General features: G+C 42.0%; 1 protein-coding gene across 1 annotated transcript in view; it reads right to left on the bottom strand.

Annotated features, from left to right (window-relative positions):
• Window positions 1-9,251, bottom strand: part of LOC145352236 (tumor necrosis factor alpha-induced protein 2-like) — a 30,716-nt gene extending 21,465 nt beyond the window's left edge. The window contains exons 1-4 of the mRNA XM_080201977.1: window positions 9,195-9,251; window positions 5,411-5,556; window positions 2,344-2,896; window positions 421-541 (exon numbers count right to left, since the gene is read on the bottom strand). Of these exons, the coding sequence (XP_080058103.1) occupies window positions 421-541; window positions 2,344-2,896; window positions 5,411-5,556; window positions 9,195-9,196 (822 nt within the window). The 5' untranslated portion in view covers window positions 9,197-9,251. The remainder of the gene's footprint in view (window positions 1-420; window positions 542-2,343; window positions 2,897-5,410; window positions 5,557-9,194) is intronic.
• Window positions 9,252-20,392: the final 11,141 nt, after the last annotated feature.

The following is a 20,392-nucleotide window of genomic DNA, read 5'->3' on the forward strand; positions in this document are numbered from 1 at the left end:
CCCACCAGTGACATAACAGGGTTCCCGCCATGCAATGACGGGAACACCGTTACAAAATATTACCATATACTTAGCAGGCCACCTCATAGTAGGAATTATCCCCTCCCCACCAGTGTGACCTCACTTTGGCAGAGTTTACAACAGGTTTTGTAAAATGGGGAACTGGTGTGTGGTTATTGGGGTGGGGAATGGATTCCATGGTGCTGAGATGGGTGGGGGGTACTTCCGTGGCATCCTTGCTTTTCCCACCCAAGTTCTCACTTTTCCAAAAATGGCAAAATTCCCCTCCCCCGTCCCCCCAGAAAAAAAACTAGCGATTCTACATAACAGCGAACACAACGATAATACACTCTGAAGGGGAGAGAAAAATAATTATCATTTCACAGTCAAAACTCCAACATTTCTTCCTTTTGATGTTACCTGCACTGTGTTGATCAACTTCTCTGAAGCATTGTTTATACAATCGACTTCTATCATGGGATCTAAAACCGATGCTTTCAGAGTTATATCTCGAATGTTAGGATGGCCCATGAATTTCTCACTGAAAGACAAAAAAATAAACAGACGGTATTTGCATAAGGGTGTGTCTTCACTCCATGTCCTGGAGAAAACTATTTAGAAACATTTCCAATTGTTATTTTGGAGGTTTTGTCAATGAAGTCCTTCTGGGTCCATTCATTGTTTCCAAGCTGGGATGGGGAGTAGGCAAGTTGCTCCAAGGACTGAGTTAACATTTTACTCGGAAGTTCAATAATGGTGTAGGATACTTACGTGTCACAGTGTGAAATACAGCAACAGCATGCCAAATGATAGTCATGTGCTTTATGTCTAGAATTGTTTCCCTATAATTCTCGTCCTAGACCTGTGTGACATTTTGTTTGATAATGCTCATGCAATAATCCTTTACAGTGTTAAAGCTGCTATATATGCAAATCCTTGATGGTGTGATCGATTCGAGAGGAGGAAGAGACTATAGGGAGATCAGAAAGACATTGGTTGGAGTTCACCGGTCTCGCCCGCAGCTGCGATTCCCCAGAACCACTAGAGTGAATGGAGATTTGGCTGAGCGGCAAATCCTCTGTTCTTATTGGCAGCGGGGCAAACGAGATGGGAGAATCCCAGTCATCAACTTTATAATACATATATTCACAGGAGAAACAATGCATGAAATTCATTAACTATATTTCTCATCGGGTTCATAAGCCTGATGAGATTAAGCATAGGTTCTTTAAATGGAATGGAAATTCTAGAATGGAAAGTGATGCATTTGTGTAGAATGCGAAGTGGTGCAAGAAACCAGATCAATATGTTTCAGATTGCAGCGGTAAGAGATTCAAATCCACAAAGCTGACCAAGATCAGACATGCATAATCATTGCCATGAGTGTATTGGCAGATCCATTGCAGATTCTCACCAGAAAAAAAAATCATTTTCTTTTACCTCGGTTGCAAAAGAGAAATTTAATTTACTGTGGCCTGAGTAACCTCAGGATCAAATAGCTGAAGCATTTGCTCCCATTAATACCCAACTTCAGTAATACCACGCTGTTGAATCCTGATGTATAAAAAATGTACATGTAAGTACAAATCAGAGGGATAATGTTGTGACCCAGCAAGAAACGGCACTGGTAAGAAGCATTTACTTATTTATTAATGTCGCAATTAGGCTTACATTAATACTGCAATGAAGTAATTGTGAAAATCCCCTAGTCGCCACATTCTGGTTCCTGTGTGTACTCTGAGGCAGAATTTAGTATGGCCCATGCACTTAACTAGCACTCAGAGGGGAGCTGACTATGGGAGGAGATCAGACCACAGGGAGAAAACCCACACAGACATAGGAAGAACTTACAGACTTCACACAAACAGTGACCCAAGCCAGGAGTCAAACCTGGGCCCCTGGCTCTGTGAGGCAGCAGTGCTAATCACTGTGCTGCCATGCCACCTGAGGGGCCAGAAATGGGCTACAGTATTATTATCCTGAATCTTTGGCCAGGTATTCACTGCAAACGCGTGCAATCTTCATCTTGGGAGCACAGTATCATTCAATTACCTTGTGTATATGTTGATGATCTCCGCCCAAGAGGTCAAAAGGGTGCACTGTCAGGTATTATTTAACTTAGATGTGGTTAGCTATGTACCAATAGAGAAAGATGGACTTTTATGTTTTGTTGCCAATTTAACATGCTTGGACTAGCACTGCTGCTAACACTGCCAAGTGTAGAACACATATGGAAAAGAAATGTTATGTTATAACTGTGTTTGGCTATTTATTTTCATTTTCTGCACTGCTTAAATCAGTGAAATTTTATGTTGAGTAGGACTCACAAAAAGACAGGCTTACCTTTTATATACATGAGTGACCCAGAAGAAAACATGGAATAAATCTTCAAAGTCCAGCTTTGTTTGGAATATTTTTTCAAGGTGTTGGAAAATACAAGCATGGTATGTTTTTGCAAATATTTCAAAGATTTCATTTTGTTTTAAGAAAGACAATAAACCATTTAACACTGTCTGCTGCAGGTTTGTTATAAGTTCCATTACTTTGTTTTTAATATCATTTTCCTTGAATAATGGGATTTGTCTTTGCACGAATTGTTGCACTATTTCAGTAAACTGTTGTTCCCATGTTCTTGGTCTTCCAGTTTCCAAGTTCCCTGTTACAAGTTTCTGCTCCCATTGAATCAAATCGCTTTCATCTTCCTGTTTAGCTTTATTATAAACGAATAAAAAAAAATCCTCATGGTCATGAAATGACAGTGACAACATCTTGCTTTTCATTTCTTCCAAAAGGTTGCCTATATCCAACACGTCTTTCTGGTTTCCATTTATTTCTGTGCCATTTAGTGGAGTGTGCTTGTCTTTGATTTTTCTGAGTATTTTTAAGTTTTGACTGTCTGCAATTTAGGAAAAAAAAGGTTAAATCAAATCAGATTTATTTTTAAATGTAATAAGTACAATCTTCAATCTAATTGTAAGCATTCAGGGGTTTAACATTTTTGCTTTCACTAATTTAATTTGAAAAGTAGATTTCATAAAAGATAAAATTAAAGATAGAATTAAAAACACTGTTGTCAATATTATTTCCTCTACTTCTGATGTTATTTGCTTCTGCTGTAAAAGATCCCAAAAGGTACCCATCGCTATACTCAACCTCACTGAAGCAGCCATTACTATCACATGGACCTGAGTGTTGGCATGCTATTTGACTGTCAGACCAGCACAGCTGAATTAAATCCCACCATTCCCATTTACACAAACACTTTTCACCAAGCATTATTTGGTAGCAACCAGAGTCACAGGAGCAGCTGCTGTTGACCCTACTGAACTTGGGTGCCAGCAACATGCAGGCCGTTGCTGAAAATTTACACAGGGCCACAAATGGGATTGTAACTCCACCTGCCCTGCAGAAGGCCAACATTGGAGGGGCCTGGTCAGGGGCATGTGCTCACAGGTCAGGCAGAATATTGCTGTTTGCTCTGCTGATCTGAGCCTAATCACAGGTTAAGTGAAGCCCTTCCATTATATCTGGGTAAGGACCACTGAAAAATGAAAGCCATTTGTTAAACCATCTGACCCAAGAAAGCAATAAGATATCTATGGTATCCTTCAGAGAGCATGTTGGCACTCCTCCATGCACAAACCTACCCTTTAGGGATCCTAGTGTTCAAGTGTGGGCAGGTACCCAGGATGTGCCTGGCAGCGTGGATGACCATTGTTTTTTTAATGGATGTGATTGGTCAAACCAACACCAGAAGTACCCAGTTGAATTCCAGCACTTACATCAGGGCCAAAGATTTACAGGTTTTCTACTGTAAGTGACTATTACAGATCTCCTTGATTAGTCATCTCTTTAGCTAGCATTAAAGTCGATCAAAATCTGACTTTAGGTTTTTTTTCTCCCTGTTGGCTTCAGGAACTCACCATCAGGCTTGAATGAGGGTCAGAAATGACTAATTAGCGGCCAGAGTGAAAGCTGTCCATCCAATTAAGGACACTGGGTGGTATGTCAAAACTGGAGGGTCAAGAAGGGTCAGGTCAGAAGAAGCAGAAGTGGGAAAGAGGGTTGCACCAAGATGGAGGCATCCATTCTGCAGCAACTGTTAAATTTTTAAAAATGCCCTCCACAGGGCAGCCTTTGGCTATAGCTGATGCACGGCAGGTGGTGGGTAAGTGGTGGGAGGGTTCACTTGAGCCTGTATGAAGCGCCTCCCACTACACACACCCCCAGTCTGCCACTAAAAGGCAACTCCCAGGCAACTGGCCTGTTCCCCAACATGCCCATGGCACCTAGAGGCCTACTTTTAAGTTCCAGTTGGCCTCCAACAATAAATTTGAATTGGCCTTTAAATAGTTGAATTTGCCACCTATTGCTTGTGGGCCGGTAGCCCTACTACTCCCCATCCCACCTCCAAGAAAATGGCAGGACGGAATCAAGGAACCAACACATCCCTCCACCTTCATGCCCATCCCCATTAGAGCCCAAACATTCAATATCGAGAGTCTAATTTCTCAACTAGTTGGAAGAGACTTGCAAGGAATGTGATTGGGCAACCCTAACCCATTTCCTAATCAAACAGAGAGCACAATGGATTGGTCTTAGCTGGAATGCCTTCCACAGTCAAACACACTGCCAGCAAGGAGTATCAAAACTCAAAATGAAGAATGTTCCTTGAAGCATCAAAGGGCTTTCTGTGCCAATGGAACAATACTTATAACATGTTCAAACCTTCAGGAAGGTTGAGCTATAACTGGAAAGATATAAACGCAGCTCCTCTAAAGAATCGTGGTATCATGTAGAATTGAGTCATACAAACCAGGAAAATGAAACATTTGATATTTAGTCTGCATTGATTTGCTAGATCTCAGTCAATTATAGCAACATTGCACTACGAGTGACTTCAGGGGCTCCTGGATAAGGAGTGAATAAATTAATCAGCATTCTAATTCCAGTTAGCTATTAAGTAACCTCCCAGTCAATGTACTTGCATGAGTTAATAAAAGTTGTGATGACGTATGTTATTAAAGAACAGCCTACTGTTGATGGTATTGTTTTACACAGGAAGAACAGTCAAACACCCAAGGACAGCTGCCAGTGTTGAAGAATATATAACTCAGTGTGAATTTTATGACAGAACGTGTACTTGGAGAAGAATAAATCTTTTTTCTGTTGGATTGAATTCAGGATAATAGTGATTGCTTCCATGGAGTTTGTTTTCATTACGTATGCTATTCCTGTCTATAGGGCTTCATGATATTAAGATTGTTGGTAAATGATCTGAAATAAAAATTTAAAGAAATACTTCCACTGAAACCTAACTCAAACTAGAAAAATTACAAAACCATCCTTTCAAAATTTTGGAATACAGCAATACCAAATGTTTTTACCTGTACACACACAAGGTGCTTACCTTTCTTTTCCGATGAATACTTTAGAAATTTCCTGAATTTTTTTGATTTACATTCATCATTGCTTTCCCTAGGGAGTAAACACTCTTCTTCAGAACAACTTATCTTGTTGCCCATTCTCCGCTTCCAGTTTCTGACTATTTTCTTCCTGAATTATGAAGAGTTCATTGTAATCATTGTTAATCTATATATACACATCTTTATTGTAATCATCTGATACGTTGATAGGACAAGTCATTCTCAGTATCCCTTACATGATTTACAATTTCATCCTCAAGTTTAAAGTATTAAAAGATGGCTAGGGTAAACAACAATTATAATCTACGATCCAGTAAATTGTCCAGCAATAATGCTGTGAGAACACAGACTTCAAGTCAATGTAGAATCCCATATATGTCTGTAATTCACGTTAAAAGCACATTATATTTTGATCGATGTGATTTTCTCTGTATTGCAAAGAAAGTAACTGTATATTGCATTGAGGTTGGAGGCCTTGTTGGACCCGTTGCTGCAGAAATGAGGTAGCCAACTGAGCCACGTAGGCCAAGTTTCTGTGGTGGAGGTGGGGGGAGGGGATGAACGACACATAGGTACAACTACTTTTCGGAGCGAAAAGCTTTCTTCCTGTCTCTGACCCAAATGGGCAACTTCTAATTTTAAAACAGTTATCCCCTTGTTCTGGACTCACCCACTATAGGAAACATCATTTCCACATCCAACTTGTGGAGACGTTTCAGGATCTTACATGCTTCAAACAAGTCCCCCTCTCCCTCTTCTAAACTCTGATGGAAGCAACACCTGCCTTTCCAACCCTTTCTCAAAAGACAACTCATTTATTCCAGGTGTTAATCTAGTAAAACCTTCTCTGAACCACCTCCAACACATTTACAGCCTTCCTTAAATGAGGAGACCAAAACTGCTCACAATATTCAAGATGTGATTTTACCAATGCCCAGTATAACTGAAGCATAACTTCCTTACTTATAGATTCAATTCATCTCATAATAAAGGACAGCATCCCATTCACCTTCTTGATTACATGCTGCACCTGCATACTAACTTTTCTGTGACTCATGCATTAGAAAACCTAAATTCCTCTGCACCTTGGCATTCTGTGGCTGTTTTTTTTTCCATTCTTCCTACCAAAGTTATTCTCCATCTACCAGATTTTTGGCCACTTACCCAACTATCAATCCATAAACTCCATGGGAATGATCTTATCAAAAGAATTCCACATCCTGAACAAGCTTGAAAATGGGAAAGTTTCAGATCTGTTTATTCAGTGAAGCCACAAATCCACTCTTACGCCACTAAGTTCAGATAAAGTGCTAAATCTGTTTCTCACTAGTAGGGGGAGAGGATGGGGCTTAAGCTTGCTAGAAAGCTGGCAGCTGACAGTAGAGAGAGCAACCGCTAATGCACAGATCTCTCAGAGATCTGTCAGTCACATCTATCTCCTGGATAGTGCGCTTGCCCCAACCCCTGTGATCACTGACCTCCCTGGCCAAACAGATACAGATTAGGTAAATTCCAACCAGGGTGAAAGGTAGGGGAACCAAAAGCAGAACTTTTTGGATGATGATGAAAATAGAGATATGGGCCAGAATTTTGCGGCTGTTCACATCAGCAGGATTCTCTGGTCCTGCTGCAGTGAATGGGGATGTGGCTGAATGTCACATTCTCTGTCCTCGCTTGCACTGGTGATGGGGAATGAACAACTAGAACATTTGGCCAAGATGTAACAAAAAGGAGGGCATGTGATGCATGTCATATGAATTCTTCTAGTGAGAACTATGCCAAGTACAACAAGTTGAGAGGGGAGGTGAAGAAGAAAGTAAGACCGACAAAGAGAGAATATGATGATAGAATCGAAGTTGGCATAAAAGGGAATCCAAAAATCTTCCATTGGCACCTAAATAGTAAGTGGGTAGTAAGAGGTGGGGTGGGGCAAAGGGAACAATGATATGTACTTGGAAGCTCAGGGCAAGGCTTGAATACTTAATAATATTTTGCATCAGTGTTTACAAAAGATGCTGACAAAATATTAGTATGGAGATGGTAGAGGTAAGTTAAAGCTTATTTATTAGTGTCACAAGTAGGCTTACATTAAGACTGCAATGAAGTTACTATGAAAATGCCCTAGTCGCCACACTCCAATGTCTGTTCGGGTACACTGAGGGAGAATTTAGCATGGCCAGTGCACCTAACCAGCACATCCTTCAGTGATGGATGAGATCAAAATTAGTAGGCAGGACGAACTGGAAAGGTTGGCTATGCTTAGAGTGGATAATTTGCCTGGTACAAATGGTTTGTATTTCAGATTGCTAAAGGAAGTTGGAGTGGGAAAAGCAGAATCTTCCAATCTTCCTTCGATACAGGGTGGTGCCAGAGGATTGGAAAGTCACAGTTGTGATTCCCTTATTCCATAAAGGGCATAAGAATATTCCCAGATTTGTAAGACACAGATCGTGCTTGACTAATTTAATTGACTTTTTGATGAAGTAACAGAAATTATTGACGAAAGGAATGCTTTGGATGATGATGGTGTAGATTTTAAGAAAGCATTTGACAAGGTGCCAATAAAGAATAAAAGCAAAATATTGCAGATGTTGTCCACAACATCTGTCCACAAGGATAATGGAAGCACATGAATGATTTTGAAAGGTAATTGGATGGGAACTTCAGGGAAATAAATTTATAGGATTACAAGGATAGAATGGAGCAATGGAACTGACTGGATTACTCTGCAGGTTATTACAATTCAGGTGAGACACTCCGAAGTGTTTTATGAGGTCCATCTGGTTCATACATTTTGCGATTTGAATTTGGCTGGGGTGACCATGAGATGTTTCGCTTCAGGTATGATTCAACTGACCTATTAGGGAGCTTCTATCAAACAGCATTTATTTAAGAATACAATTAACATGTATAGAAAGAAAATTAGCAATAACCTTTACCAATTACAAACAAGAAATAAAAATAACCATGATATTGTATAAACTTTAACAGCTAAATATTGTTCCAACCAAACAAATCCGATAAACTTACTTAGTTAATGTTAGGGCATTGGGGAGAGTTACAGAACAAAGAGATCTAGTGGTACGGATTCATAACTCCTTGAAAGTGGAGTCACAGGTGGACAGAGTGGTGAAGAAGGCATTCGGCATGCTTGGTTTCATCAGTCAGAACACCGAATACAGGAGTTGGGACGTCTTGTTGAAGTTGTACAAGACATTGGTAAGGCTGCACTTGGAATACTAGTCACCCTATTATAGAAAGGATATTATTAAAGTAGAAAAAGTGCAGAAGAGGTTTACTAGGATGCTACTGGGACCTGATGGATTGAGTTATAAGGAGAGGCTCTGGAGCATAGGAGGCTGAGGAGTGACCTTATAGAGGTCTATAAAATAATGAGGGACATAGATCAGCTAGATAGTCAGTATCTTTTCCCAAAGGTAGGGGAATCTAAAACTAGAGGGCATAGGTTTAAGGTGAGAGGAGTGACGTACAAAAGTATCCAGAGGGGCAATTTTTTCACATAGGAGGGTGGTGAATGTCTGGAACAAGCTGCCAGTGGTAGTAGTAGAGGCGGGTACAATTTTCTATTTTAAAAAGCGTTTAGACAGTTACATGGGTAAGTTGGGTATAGAGGGATAGGGGCCAAATATGGGCAATTGGGACCAGCTTAGGTGTTTAAAAAAAAAAAGGGGTAGTATGGGCTGAAGGGCCTGTTTCCATGCTGTAAACCTCTAAACAAAACCCGTGCCCAAAAATGTGAATGCTCACATGATGCTGGAATTTAGTCCTTTCGTTGAATGCTGCAGTTCTCCTGAGACGTGCACACAAGTTTGAAGTCAGAATAGATTCCCAAAACACCAGAGAGAGAAAAAAAAGAGACTCCAGGTACCAGCTAGCAAAACCACCAACAGCAGAATTTTCATTCCAGGAATGCAGGAAACCTTGCTCTCCAGCTAGCCAGCAGAATGTAAAATATCTGGGAGCGAGAGAGAAAAATACTGCTTTTCAGTCTGATGTCTGCAGCCTTCTAAACCAAAACAGCTGCCAGCAAAACATTCAGTCAAACTGAAAGTAAAATCTTGAACTTACTGTGAAGAGAAAAAGAACTGCCCAAAACACATGACCTGCTACTCAGTTTTTTCCCCCCAACAATGCAGCGTCATAAATAAATCCCAGAAAGTACACGAGGCCCAGATTAAAAATAAACAAAACCCCATTTAAAACATTTCAGCTACAATAAAAGGACTTCTAATCAGACAACACTTCAACAATGAAACCAAAAGAATTGCTTACAACTGCAGAGAATACAATTTTAAAAAAATATATACTTTTCTTCAAGATACACTAGTGTCACAAGAGAATTGCAGACATGGACTTGACACGTTGAATAGTCTCTGTCACTGCCATTATAACTCTATGAATTGGATTTTACCAGCTCTCTGGGAGGTCTTTATTAAATGGCAGAAGAGGGCATCTCCCTGTGGATAACCTATTATCAGTCATCTTTCTCAGGTGTCCTCCCAGTGGATTCTGGGTGAGGGCCTCTATTATGACTGCTCGAATGTCCACACAGCAACACCCATTTCCAATGGTCACCTCCATGTAAGAGCATAAGAAATAGGAGCAGGAGTTGGCCATCTAGCCCTTCGAGCCTGCCCCACCATTCAATAAGATCATGGCTGATCTGAAGTGGATCAGTTCCACTCTCCTGCTTTCTCCCCATAACCCTTAATTCCCTTGTCTATCAGAAATTTATCTACCCGTGACTTAAACATATTCAACGAGGCAGCCTCCACCACTTCAATGGGCAGAGAATTCCAGAGATTCACCACTCTGAGTGAAGAAGTTCCTCCTCAACTCCGTTCTATGTGTACGGTTCCGCTGGAATATGTACCCACCCCAATCATTGGGCCCTGCCTGCTCAGCACTGGCACGACAAATAAAAAGAACTGTACTTTGTTTTGAGAATGCCAAAGCATCCTTTGATAGGGACAACAACTCTGGGAAGCATGCCACTATCCTCAGTTGGATGGCTTTCCAGCAATGGCCTCTTAAATTGACTGTGCCGGTAAAATGGAGCCCAGGGTCTGTCTGTTTGGGTCCTGATCCTGCTTTAAGACGCAACGGTGGGACTGATCACCTATGGAGCAAATTCTAATCAATGACTCAAAATAGCAATTAAAATGTGATGTGAGAACCTATAGTTACAAGATACTATTCCCATTGGAGCAGTAAAGGTTAATAAGAGATTTAGAAAAGCGTGAAATGTTTTGATAGGTTGAATAAGAAAGCTACTTTTTTTAAATTGAGAAGTGAAACTGACTCAATTTAAAATGCCATGAAGAGAATGCGAGGAAAAAGTGTCTTTACACAAAGCAGCTGAGAGCATTTGATACATGTAGTAAAATCGATGGAGGCAGAAGTCCAGTCACTAAGTTACTTTATTTACACCATACACAGCCAGGCCTCCAGTTGCTCCCTGCTGAATGCAGGCTGGGAGTCTGACACACCTGCTTTAAATTGGGAGTATGAGGCTCCCTGATTTAACCATCAATTAGGACTCATCAGGTAGTTCTTTTCACAGGCCAAACGAGTAAAACCAACTCAAATTAACTTAGGGACAAATTAAAAGGGCCAGCCCCCCGAATAGGTAGCGGGGGTGGGTGGAAAAACAGCCCAAACAGAAACCAAAGTCCAAAAGAAACTTAAAACATTAAATCAAAAAGGTGATTGTCAGGGTCTATAAATACACCCAGCCAGGACTCAGGTATATCTTTTCAATATGAATCAAGTTAGCAAACTCAAATTAACTTCGGGATAAATTAAAAAAGGGGCAGCACCCCAAAAAAAGGAGGGGGAAATAGCCTGAACCAAAAAGCAAAGTACAAAGGAAACTGAAAACATCAAATCAAAATGTGATTATTGGGGTTGAAACTACACCCCAGCCCCTGCGGTGCCCAGTGGGTGCAGAAGGCGTAAACTGCGCCCTCTCCACAGACACCTGGCCGCGAATATAACCGTGGTAGAAGAGCAGACAATCAGGATGGACGACCCCATTGATTGCCCACTGCCTGGACCTGTTGATGGCATGCCCCACCAGGCCCAGGAGCAGGTTCACAAGAAGGTCGCCCTCTCGATCCACCCCTCTCCGCATCAGGTGCCTATAGGTCAGGAGCGTGGGACTGAAGTGCAAAGAAAACATTAATAAAAAGGTATTTTATTAAATTGAATAGGGTGTGCAACCTAAGATAGGATTCATCAGGTAGTTCATACTCTAGCAAGCCAACCTCATTAGCCTAGCTGAAGTCACTCCTCCTCCCCCAAAGTTCAAGGAATCCCCTCGGTTTGCTTCCCTCAAGGGTCTTTTCCTCCACGTGAGCACTGGGTCAGGATACTCCAACTTGGCCTCTGATAATCGGTGGTATGTAACGATTGGGCGTCTGTCTCTTCTGCTGCAAATGCCGGAGGTCTGGTTCCTCATCCACTTCGGGTGGATGCAGCTTCATTCTGTTTCCATTTCGGATCCTATGGCCCCCATCGAGGGTGCAGGGGAGGCAATACTGGCTTGTCGAGGGGGACTCTGCTCATCCCTAGGACTGCAGGGCAGACTCAGCTCCAGAACGGGTGGAGAGTTTGAGGCCCGGACCTGGTCCAAGTGCTCTCTTATCACTATCTACACGTACTCTGTAGGATACCAATCTAGTCGTGGACTTGACTGTTCCGCTTACCCAGGTGGGTCTATTTGCATATTTTCTGTCCCAGACTCCCTCCCCCACTTCAAAGTTCCTCTCTCGGCGAGTGTTGTTATGGCCTCTGCATTGGGCTTCCTGGTGTCTTTCTCCCTTTCCTCCCAGATTTGGCAACAGGTTCAGTCTGGTGCGGGGCCGTCTGCACATCAGTAACTCTGCTGGCATAGTTCCCGTGGTGGCGTGCAGAGCGGTCTTATCGTCAAATAACCACCTTGAGAATTTTGTATCTAATGAGGCCACTGGCTGTTTTTCAACCCGGCTTTTAAATGTCTGGACTGCTCTTTCCACCAGCCCATTTGACACCGGGGGATAAGGCACTGTCTTGATGTGTCAAATCCCATTTGATTTCATAAATTTTGTGAACTCTAGGCTGGTGAACACTGAACCATTATCAGAAACTAATACAAATGGGATCCTTTGCATTGTGAACGAGGTGCACAGTTTCCATCACGTTTGCCAAGTTTAGTTTATATACGTCTAACCACTTGGAATGGGCATCTATTATCACCAGAAACATGGATCCCATAAACGGACCTGCAAAAGTGACATGGAGTCACGACCATGGTCTACCTGGCCATTCCCACGGGTGCAGCGGGGCTGCCAGTGGTCCTTCTGCCCCGACGGCACTTCTGGCACTGTCCTACCAGTTTCATGATGTCTGCGTCCAGACCTGACCACCAGATGCAGGTTAGGTCCTGGCCAGCATCATCATTTTTGATACTCCAGGGTGCCCATGGTGTAGTTTGACCACTATGGCCTGATAGCCCTGCCTTGGGACAATGACTTGTGCTCCCCACAGCAGTATCCCATCTTCCACCATGATCTGCTCCCTCCTGCTCCAATATGTGGATGGTCCAGTCTTTCCAGCTGACCTGTTAGCACCAGGTCCTTTATCTTCGCCATATAGGGTCTTTCTGCGTCCACTGGTGTATATGTTGTGCATCCACCGAGAGGGTATCCATAAAGTTTAACATCATCACGGTCTCCTCCATTCTGGATACCAATGGTGGGGTGCCCGGTAACGATAGTCGGCTTAAGGCATCAGCATTTGCCACTCTTGTCCTTGGTCAATGCTCCAATTGATACTGATATGCCGCCAGCAATAATGCCCAACATTGGATCTGGGCTGATGCTATCAGCGGCACTGCTTTGTCTTCCTTCAGTAGGCCCAGCAAGGGTTTATGATCTGTTATTATCATAAATTTTCACCCATATAAATACTGTGAAATTTTTTGACTGCGAAGATTACCGCCAGTCCTTCCTTCTCAATCTGGGCATATCTTTGCTCTGCCATTGCCAGGGTCCTGGAGGCATATGCTATTGGCCACTCTTGTCCATTCTGCCACCTGTGCCAGGACTGCGCCCACTCCATATGGAAACGCATCACAGGTGAGTACCAATTCCTTCTTAGGGTCATAATGTACCAATGCATTTTTCAGATGAGAGTTGCTATTTAATTTTCTTGAAGGCCCTGTCCTAGTGGGCTGACTATTCCCAAGTTTGTCCCTTTTTTAAACAACTGATGCATGGGACCCAGAATGGAGGCCCTATTCTGTATGAATCTCCTGTAGTCTGTTACCAGTCTTAAAAACGACTGCAGCTCCTGGATGGTTGTGGGAGCCAGGGCATCTTTTATTGCTTACACCCGATCCTCCAGAGGATGTAGGCCCGACTTATCCACTTTGTACCCGGAGGTAGATTATTTGCGGTGCTAAAAAGATACATTTCTCCCTTTTCAGACGCACTCCCACTGATGCAAATCTCCTGAGAACTTCCACCAGGTTCTGCAGATGTTCTGTCCTTGTTTTACCCGTAATGAGAAAATCGTCTAGATAAATGACAATCTGTGATAAGCCCTGTAGAATGCTCTCCATGGTCCTTTGGAATATGGCACAAGCTGACAAAACCCCGAAGGGCAATCTTTTACACTGGAAGAGGCCTTTCAGTGTATTTATTGTGGAGAATTTTTGCGAATCCTCATCCAGCTGTAGTTGCAGGTACGTGTGGCTCATGTCCAGTTTTGTAATTAGGAGTCCTCCTGCCAACTTTGTGTACAGGTCCTCAATCCTGGGAACTGGGTATTTGTCTAGCTGAGTGTAACAATTTATAGTCCATTTGAAATCACTGCAAAAGCGCACCGAGCCATCTGGCTTTAAGATAGGAACAACTGGTGCCGCCCACTTTGTGAACTGGACCAGTTGTATTATTCCTTCATACTGTAATCTTTTGACTTCCGCATCATCCTTTTCCCTTAGTGCAAATGGTACCGGTCAGGCTTTGCAACACTTTGGGACAGCCTCCGGTCAATGCACAATTTTGTCGTGATTCCTTTGATTGTCCCTAGGCCTTCCCAAAAAACCTGTGGATATGTGCTCAGGGCCTCACTCAGGTGACCGTTTTCCAGCGGGAAGATATTTGTCCAATCTAGCTGGATCTCTTTTTAGCCAATTTTGCCCTAATAGACTCGGTCCTGAACGTTCCACTACCATTAATGGGAGCCTAAGTAATTGTTTCCCGTTAGCAACTGGCACATGGGTTGTACCCATCACTTTCAGTGGTTCCCACATATAGGTCCTCAGCCTTGCCTAAGTTTTGGTCAGGGCTAAGTGTTGGAGTCCAATGCATATCTTGTTAAACATTGTCTCCGCTATGACTGTGTCGACCTCCATTAAAATTGGACGTCCATTCAGTCTCACTGACAATTTGATGGGTTCTGATTTTGTCATCACTATGCACAGTAGCTGTTCCTCATCAGAGGTGGGGGAGCTTCCAGGTTGTGCATTCTCCTGTCCCTCACCCTACGTGTTCTTTTCGGCCACGTTAGTTTAGGAGACTTGCTTTTCCTCTATACATCCTGACACTGCCAACCATAACAATGTGGTGTCGAGCAGGGCTCTACAGGAACTGGTGTCACTCTAGGCTTAACCTGACCTTGTCTAGGTGTGGTTCTGTAGTCAGATTTGGGATCCCTTGTATCCGAATCCTTCTGGAGGGCCACTATGCAGTGACCTGCCCCATTGTGATAGTTCCCTAACCCAGTCTCCCTGGTGTTGGCCTCTACCTCCATCGAGATACCTTGGAGCCCATGTGCTCCGCTTGCTGCTTTTTCTACCAACAAGGCCAGTTGTAATGCTTGTTTACAGTCCAGCTGGGCCTCTGCCAACAGGTGTTTCTGTATAGTCATATCATTAGTTCTGCACACCAATTGACCTCGGAGCATCTCATTTAGTGTCCAGCCGCATTCGCAATACTCCACCAGATATCTTAGCCTTGTTAAGAAACTGCTGATTGATACCCCCGCTTCTCTAAATGTGGAATAAAAACAGTACCTCCGCAGGGTCAGGGCGGCTTAGGGTCATAATATTCTTGAACTAAGTTTGACAACTCTTGGAAGGACTTTGTTAAACTGCACATGAGTTAAACTGTATACAATCGCAAAAGCTGCTGGCCCACACAGTCAGCAGGATGACCCTTTGCCTCTCACCTGATGTTATGTCATTTGCCCTGAAGAAATACATCATCCCTTCCACACATTGGGCCCAATCCTCTACTGTGGAATCAAAAGAGTCCAACTTCCCAACAGCAGTATGTTTTCTCAACAATGGCTTACCCTCAATATGTGCAGTGATTCAGCAAGTTCCTTCAGGTCACTCATTTTTCCTCGTCGCCACTGTAACAACTCCACGGAGGCAGAAGCCCTGTCACCAAGTTACTTTATTTACACCAAACATCTGTACCAGCCAGGCCTCCAGTTGCTCCCTGCTGATTACAGGCTGGGAGTCTGACACACCTGCTTTAAATTGGGAGCGTGAGGCTCTTTGACTTAACCATCAATTAAGACTCATCAGATAGTTCATACTCTGGCAAGCCAATCTCATTAACCTGGCTGAAGTCATCACAATACACCCTCACAAATAGCAGTTAAGTAGAGATCATTACTTTCTTTCAATTTAGGGAAAAACAGATAAATATTTGTACAGAGGAAAGTACAATGGCCATGAAGAGAGTCTAGGAGACTGGGATTCACTTAGAATTGTTTTATTAGCAAAGTGCCATGCATAAGTCATTGACCAGGTGGTTCTCTCCTGAACTGTGACCTTCTGCATGGTTCTAAAAAGAACGTAAAGACTGTTTCAAAAAAAAGGGTTATTTGCATTTTAATGGGAGAAAACAATAAAAGCTTGCAAGCAAACCAGAATAGATCCCCATCAATTATTCTCAGTAATCAGTCATCAGACTGGGCATGAAATAGACCCACTGTGACTTCAGTTTTTTCTTTCTCCGACAGAGGGAGCATCTTACTTCCAACCCCTCCATTAACTGTAATTAGGAGCCTACTGCATAGGGAAACACAGACATGAACTGACATCATATCACTGGATTTAACAGCGCACTGCGTCACTATGCTTCCCAAGCATCAGATTCTTATTACAAACAAAATTAGATCTGTCAGATAGAAAAAGAAGTATACGTGTACAGTATACGGATTGGAATCTTAAACATATTATGGAAAAAATGTGATCTTGCTCTTGGCTTCATGATGCATCCTAAGTGCCAAAACACTCCTTATGCTAAAACAAATCATAATTTCATCTGTTCAATTTGTTTTTAAAAAAATCACCCGTTCAGATATCTGTCATCACATCCCTTTATATAAGCAGCTCGACAATATTGAGGCTATTTGAGACATGCTGTGAGATTGGTTTTTAAAAAAAAGCTTAAGTACTATGGTGATTTATATTTTTATTCCTTTCTAAGCAGGATTTGTTACAAGCTCCCCCATCAGTGCTGTTGGTTTTGCTGCTTGCAAAACACATTCTCCAAATATTTGGTTTGGAAAGGGCTGCTCAAATAATCTGCAACATCAGCTCTTTGTCAGCACAGTACGTTCCAGAAATGGGATTCAGTTTATTGAAAGCTTTGCTCATCCTTTCACACTGAATGCCCAACAATCTGTATATTTCTCTGCAGCAAAATATTTCAAATTAAGCACGAACAACAATTGTGAATTCTGTCAGCAAGTTGACACTTTTTTTTTGCAGGGTTATTCAATCCTTTACATTGTAAGGACATTATAGGGGCAGCCTGACACGTTTCAGTCGTAGAAGGTTTATTTTTCAGCTAGTCAGCCACCGAATGTGTTATGGAGACTTATGTCTATCGAATAAGATAGTCACGGTGAGAGTCATAAAAACAACTTGAGGAAATGGCATATTCCACTCGAAGGAGTAGGGACGAGCTCGGCAGTGAATGGGCTGGAGTGAGGGAGACAGAAAGGAAGATTTTTTACAGTGTTTATTCCATCCCACATGGACATGTGAATGTGATTTCTAAATAATTTATTTTTCTCCCAATATTAACATTATTTTCTTCCTTCCCTTTGTGTTGCCATGAGGGAAATCCCCATTCCCCATGGCACAAAATATTTTCTTATGCCTCCAGCTATTGCCACTTGCAATCCTGTTGCTAGGGAGCATACAAACATGCCCCAGCAGGGAGTTCTGCACTTCTGTTTGACATTTAGCTGGGCTTGGGAACTCAGCAAAGGAGTCTCAAATTCAAACCCCTGTGTTATTGATATGGTACAAAGAAAAAGGTTTGTTAAACACATCTGAGAAGATTTTTATCTTGAAAGAGGGGCCTTGGATGAATTGCTAGGTACAGTCCTCTACATGTTACTCAACTGAGTTCAATCAATAAGGATCAGCAACATCCTCCACAGGAGCACTTTATCAGGACTGAACAGTTCATTTGGAGAGCGAAGAGAAAATGTGAAGTTATCATGTTCCTTTTTGCATTATTTTGTTCTACCTCATCAACAAACGAATTAACAGAAGGCGAGGAAGTACCAAGGTGGACTGTTCCATATTCTCGTTTAAGAAAAATAGCAAGGTGCGCTTAAAGGGAAGGGATGAAAATAAGTGGAACAGGAACTGTGAAAAATGAAATATGAAAATATAATACTAATTCCAAACAAATATTCAAAAATAAAGGAAAGTGTGCGAAAACATTGAAACAGCTATATACTGAATGAGAATGAAATGTAATTTTATACATTCTGGACAAAAGAGTCTGAAAATAACCAAACTCTTGGTTTTAGTAGTCTCGTTTTAGCAATTAAAGCTTTAGAAATCAGAAATGATGATAAAATTATCAATTCTAAATTCCTTTCATTGCTGTGTCTGGAACTATGTTTTGGACACCTATATAATGTCTTTATTACTGATTTACAAGAGAATATGGTGCAAATTATAGAATCCCTACAGTTCAGAAGAGGCCATTCAGCCCATCAAATCTGCATCAACAAATAGAGTTCAATGTTTTGATGCATTTAAGTCTTATTGGTCATGTTTGGCTGGCATATGGCTTTAAGACAATGTGTGACCATATATTAATGTCATTGCCCAAGTTTTCAATGAAAAATACTTCAGTGATATGCATGTCATGAGCTTTATTAAGGAAGATGAAACTAACTATTCTATTGCACAGAATCACTGAACCTTCCTTTCAACTACAATCTCAAGTTTGAAAGGGTGCAAAGCATAATGTTTGGCCGAAGTGAATCCACAAAAATAATTGCAAAAATCAGAATAGGAAAAGACATGTCAGTAAAATGCACTCTAACACACTGCCCAAAGCATATAGATTCGTCCATATTGTCTGAAGTTTAGAAGAATGAGATGTGATAACATTGATTCAGGATCATGAAGGGGCTTGGCATACTGAGAAGTTGTGTCCTTTGAAGAATCTAGAACAAGAGATCACGGACTGATCATTTAGGTTTATGATGAAGAGAAAAATCTACACTCAAAGGTTTGGAATTCTCTGGATCATCGAGTCATAGAATTCCTACAGTGCAAAAGGAGGCCATTTGGCTCTTCAAGCTTGCACCAACAACAATCCCACCCAAGCCCTATCCCCACATACTTATCCTGCTAATCCCATTGAATAAGGGGCAATTTAATTTGATCAATCTGTCTAATCTGCACATTGTTGGATTATGGGAGGAAACCAGAGCAAACCCTCGCAGACCACAGGCAGAACATGTAAACTCCACAGGGTGACCCAGGACAGGAATCAAACCTATGTCCCTAGCACTATGAGGCAGCAGTGCTAACCATTGTGCTGCCCAGAGTTCGTGGATGCACAATCATTGGCTATATTTAAGACCAAGATAGACAAATTTTTGGTCTCTAAGAGAATCGAGGGATATGAGAGGTGGACGGGAGAGTGGAGTTGAGGCCCAAGATCACGTGTGATCTTACTGGATGACTTGACAGGTCGTACCCTCAGGCTCTTATTCCTTATGTTGTAAGAGAAATAGATGATTTAAAACCCTTGAACTTGTTTCCATTCGATAAGATCATTGCTAACTTGTAGCTTGACTCCATCTACCTGCTTTCATTCTGTATTGCTTAATAGCTTTGTTTCACAAAAATCTATCAAAAAATATCTTGCAACAGTGAGAGTGCCTGCAAATCCAAGTCTCAGCCAATGATGTATTTGAATCAGCCCCTAGGAGATGTTCTAGAGCAGCCTTGGATGATTTACCCTTCTGTTTTTTCCCCCTCAAAGGGAAAGCAGAAATTCCTGGCACGAAATGAATAGGGAATCAAGGACTACAAACTTATGGCCCAAGATTAATTGACACTGGGAAATTATCTAGGGAGTATCCAAGCTTTCAAACCCTAGATAGTGCGTCTAGAGCAACCTAGGCTAGTGAGTGGGCCACCTGACTGGCCCGCCTTCATCTCAGTGGGCTGCAAGATTGAAATCAGACTTGTTCACTAACCATGACCCCACAAGTAAAATGGAATACATTTAATACACACTGAGTACTTTATAAGGAGTTATAGAAACTGTTTAATCATTCATATATGTATAGAAGTGCAATCAGCTTCAAATGGCAAATACAAGTGAAATATCTACGCTTTGACTGGATGCAGAGGAAGCACACAGCTCTCACAGCCAATGTTGTGTGCAATCAGTATGCACTTCAATTCACATGCCCTTAGTTTTATGTGCATATCACTTTAGTCATACCGGCTGGGGAAAAAACTATGCGGATGGAAACCAGTAGATTCTGGGAACCCTGCACTTGGGCAACTGTCTACAAAGTGCTTCATGGGCCACCGTTGGCCCCTGGGCCACAGGTTACCCATTACTGCTCTCGAGATTTCCCCTCACAGGAAAAGGTATTCATGCAAAGAAATGAGG

The sequence above is a fragment of the Carcharhinus amblyrhynchos genome, chromosome 14 (genome assembly GCF_965287045.1).
Source record: "Carcharhinus amblyrhynchos chromosome 14, sCarAmb.v2.hapA, whole genome shotgun sequence".
Taxonomy (NCBI): Eukaryota; Metazoa; Chordata; class Chondrichthyes; order Carcharhiniformes; family Carcharhinidae; genus Carcharhinus; species Carcharhinus amblyrhynchos.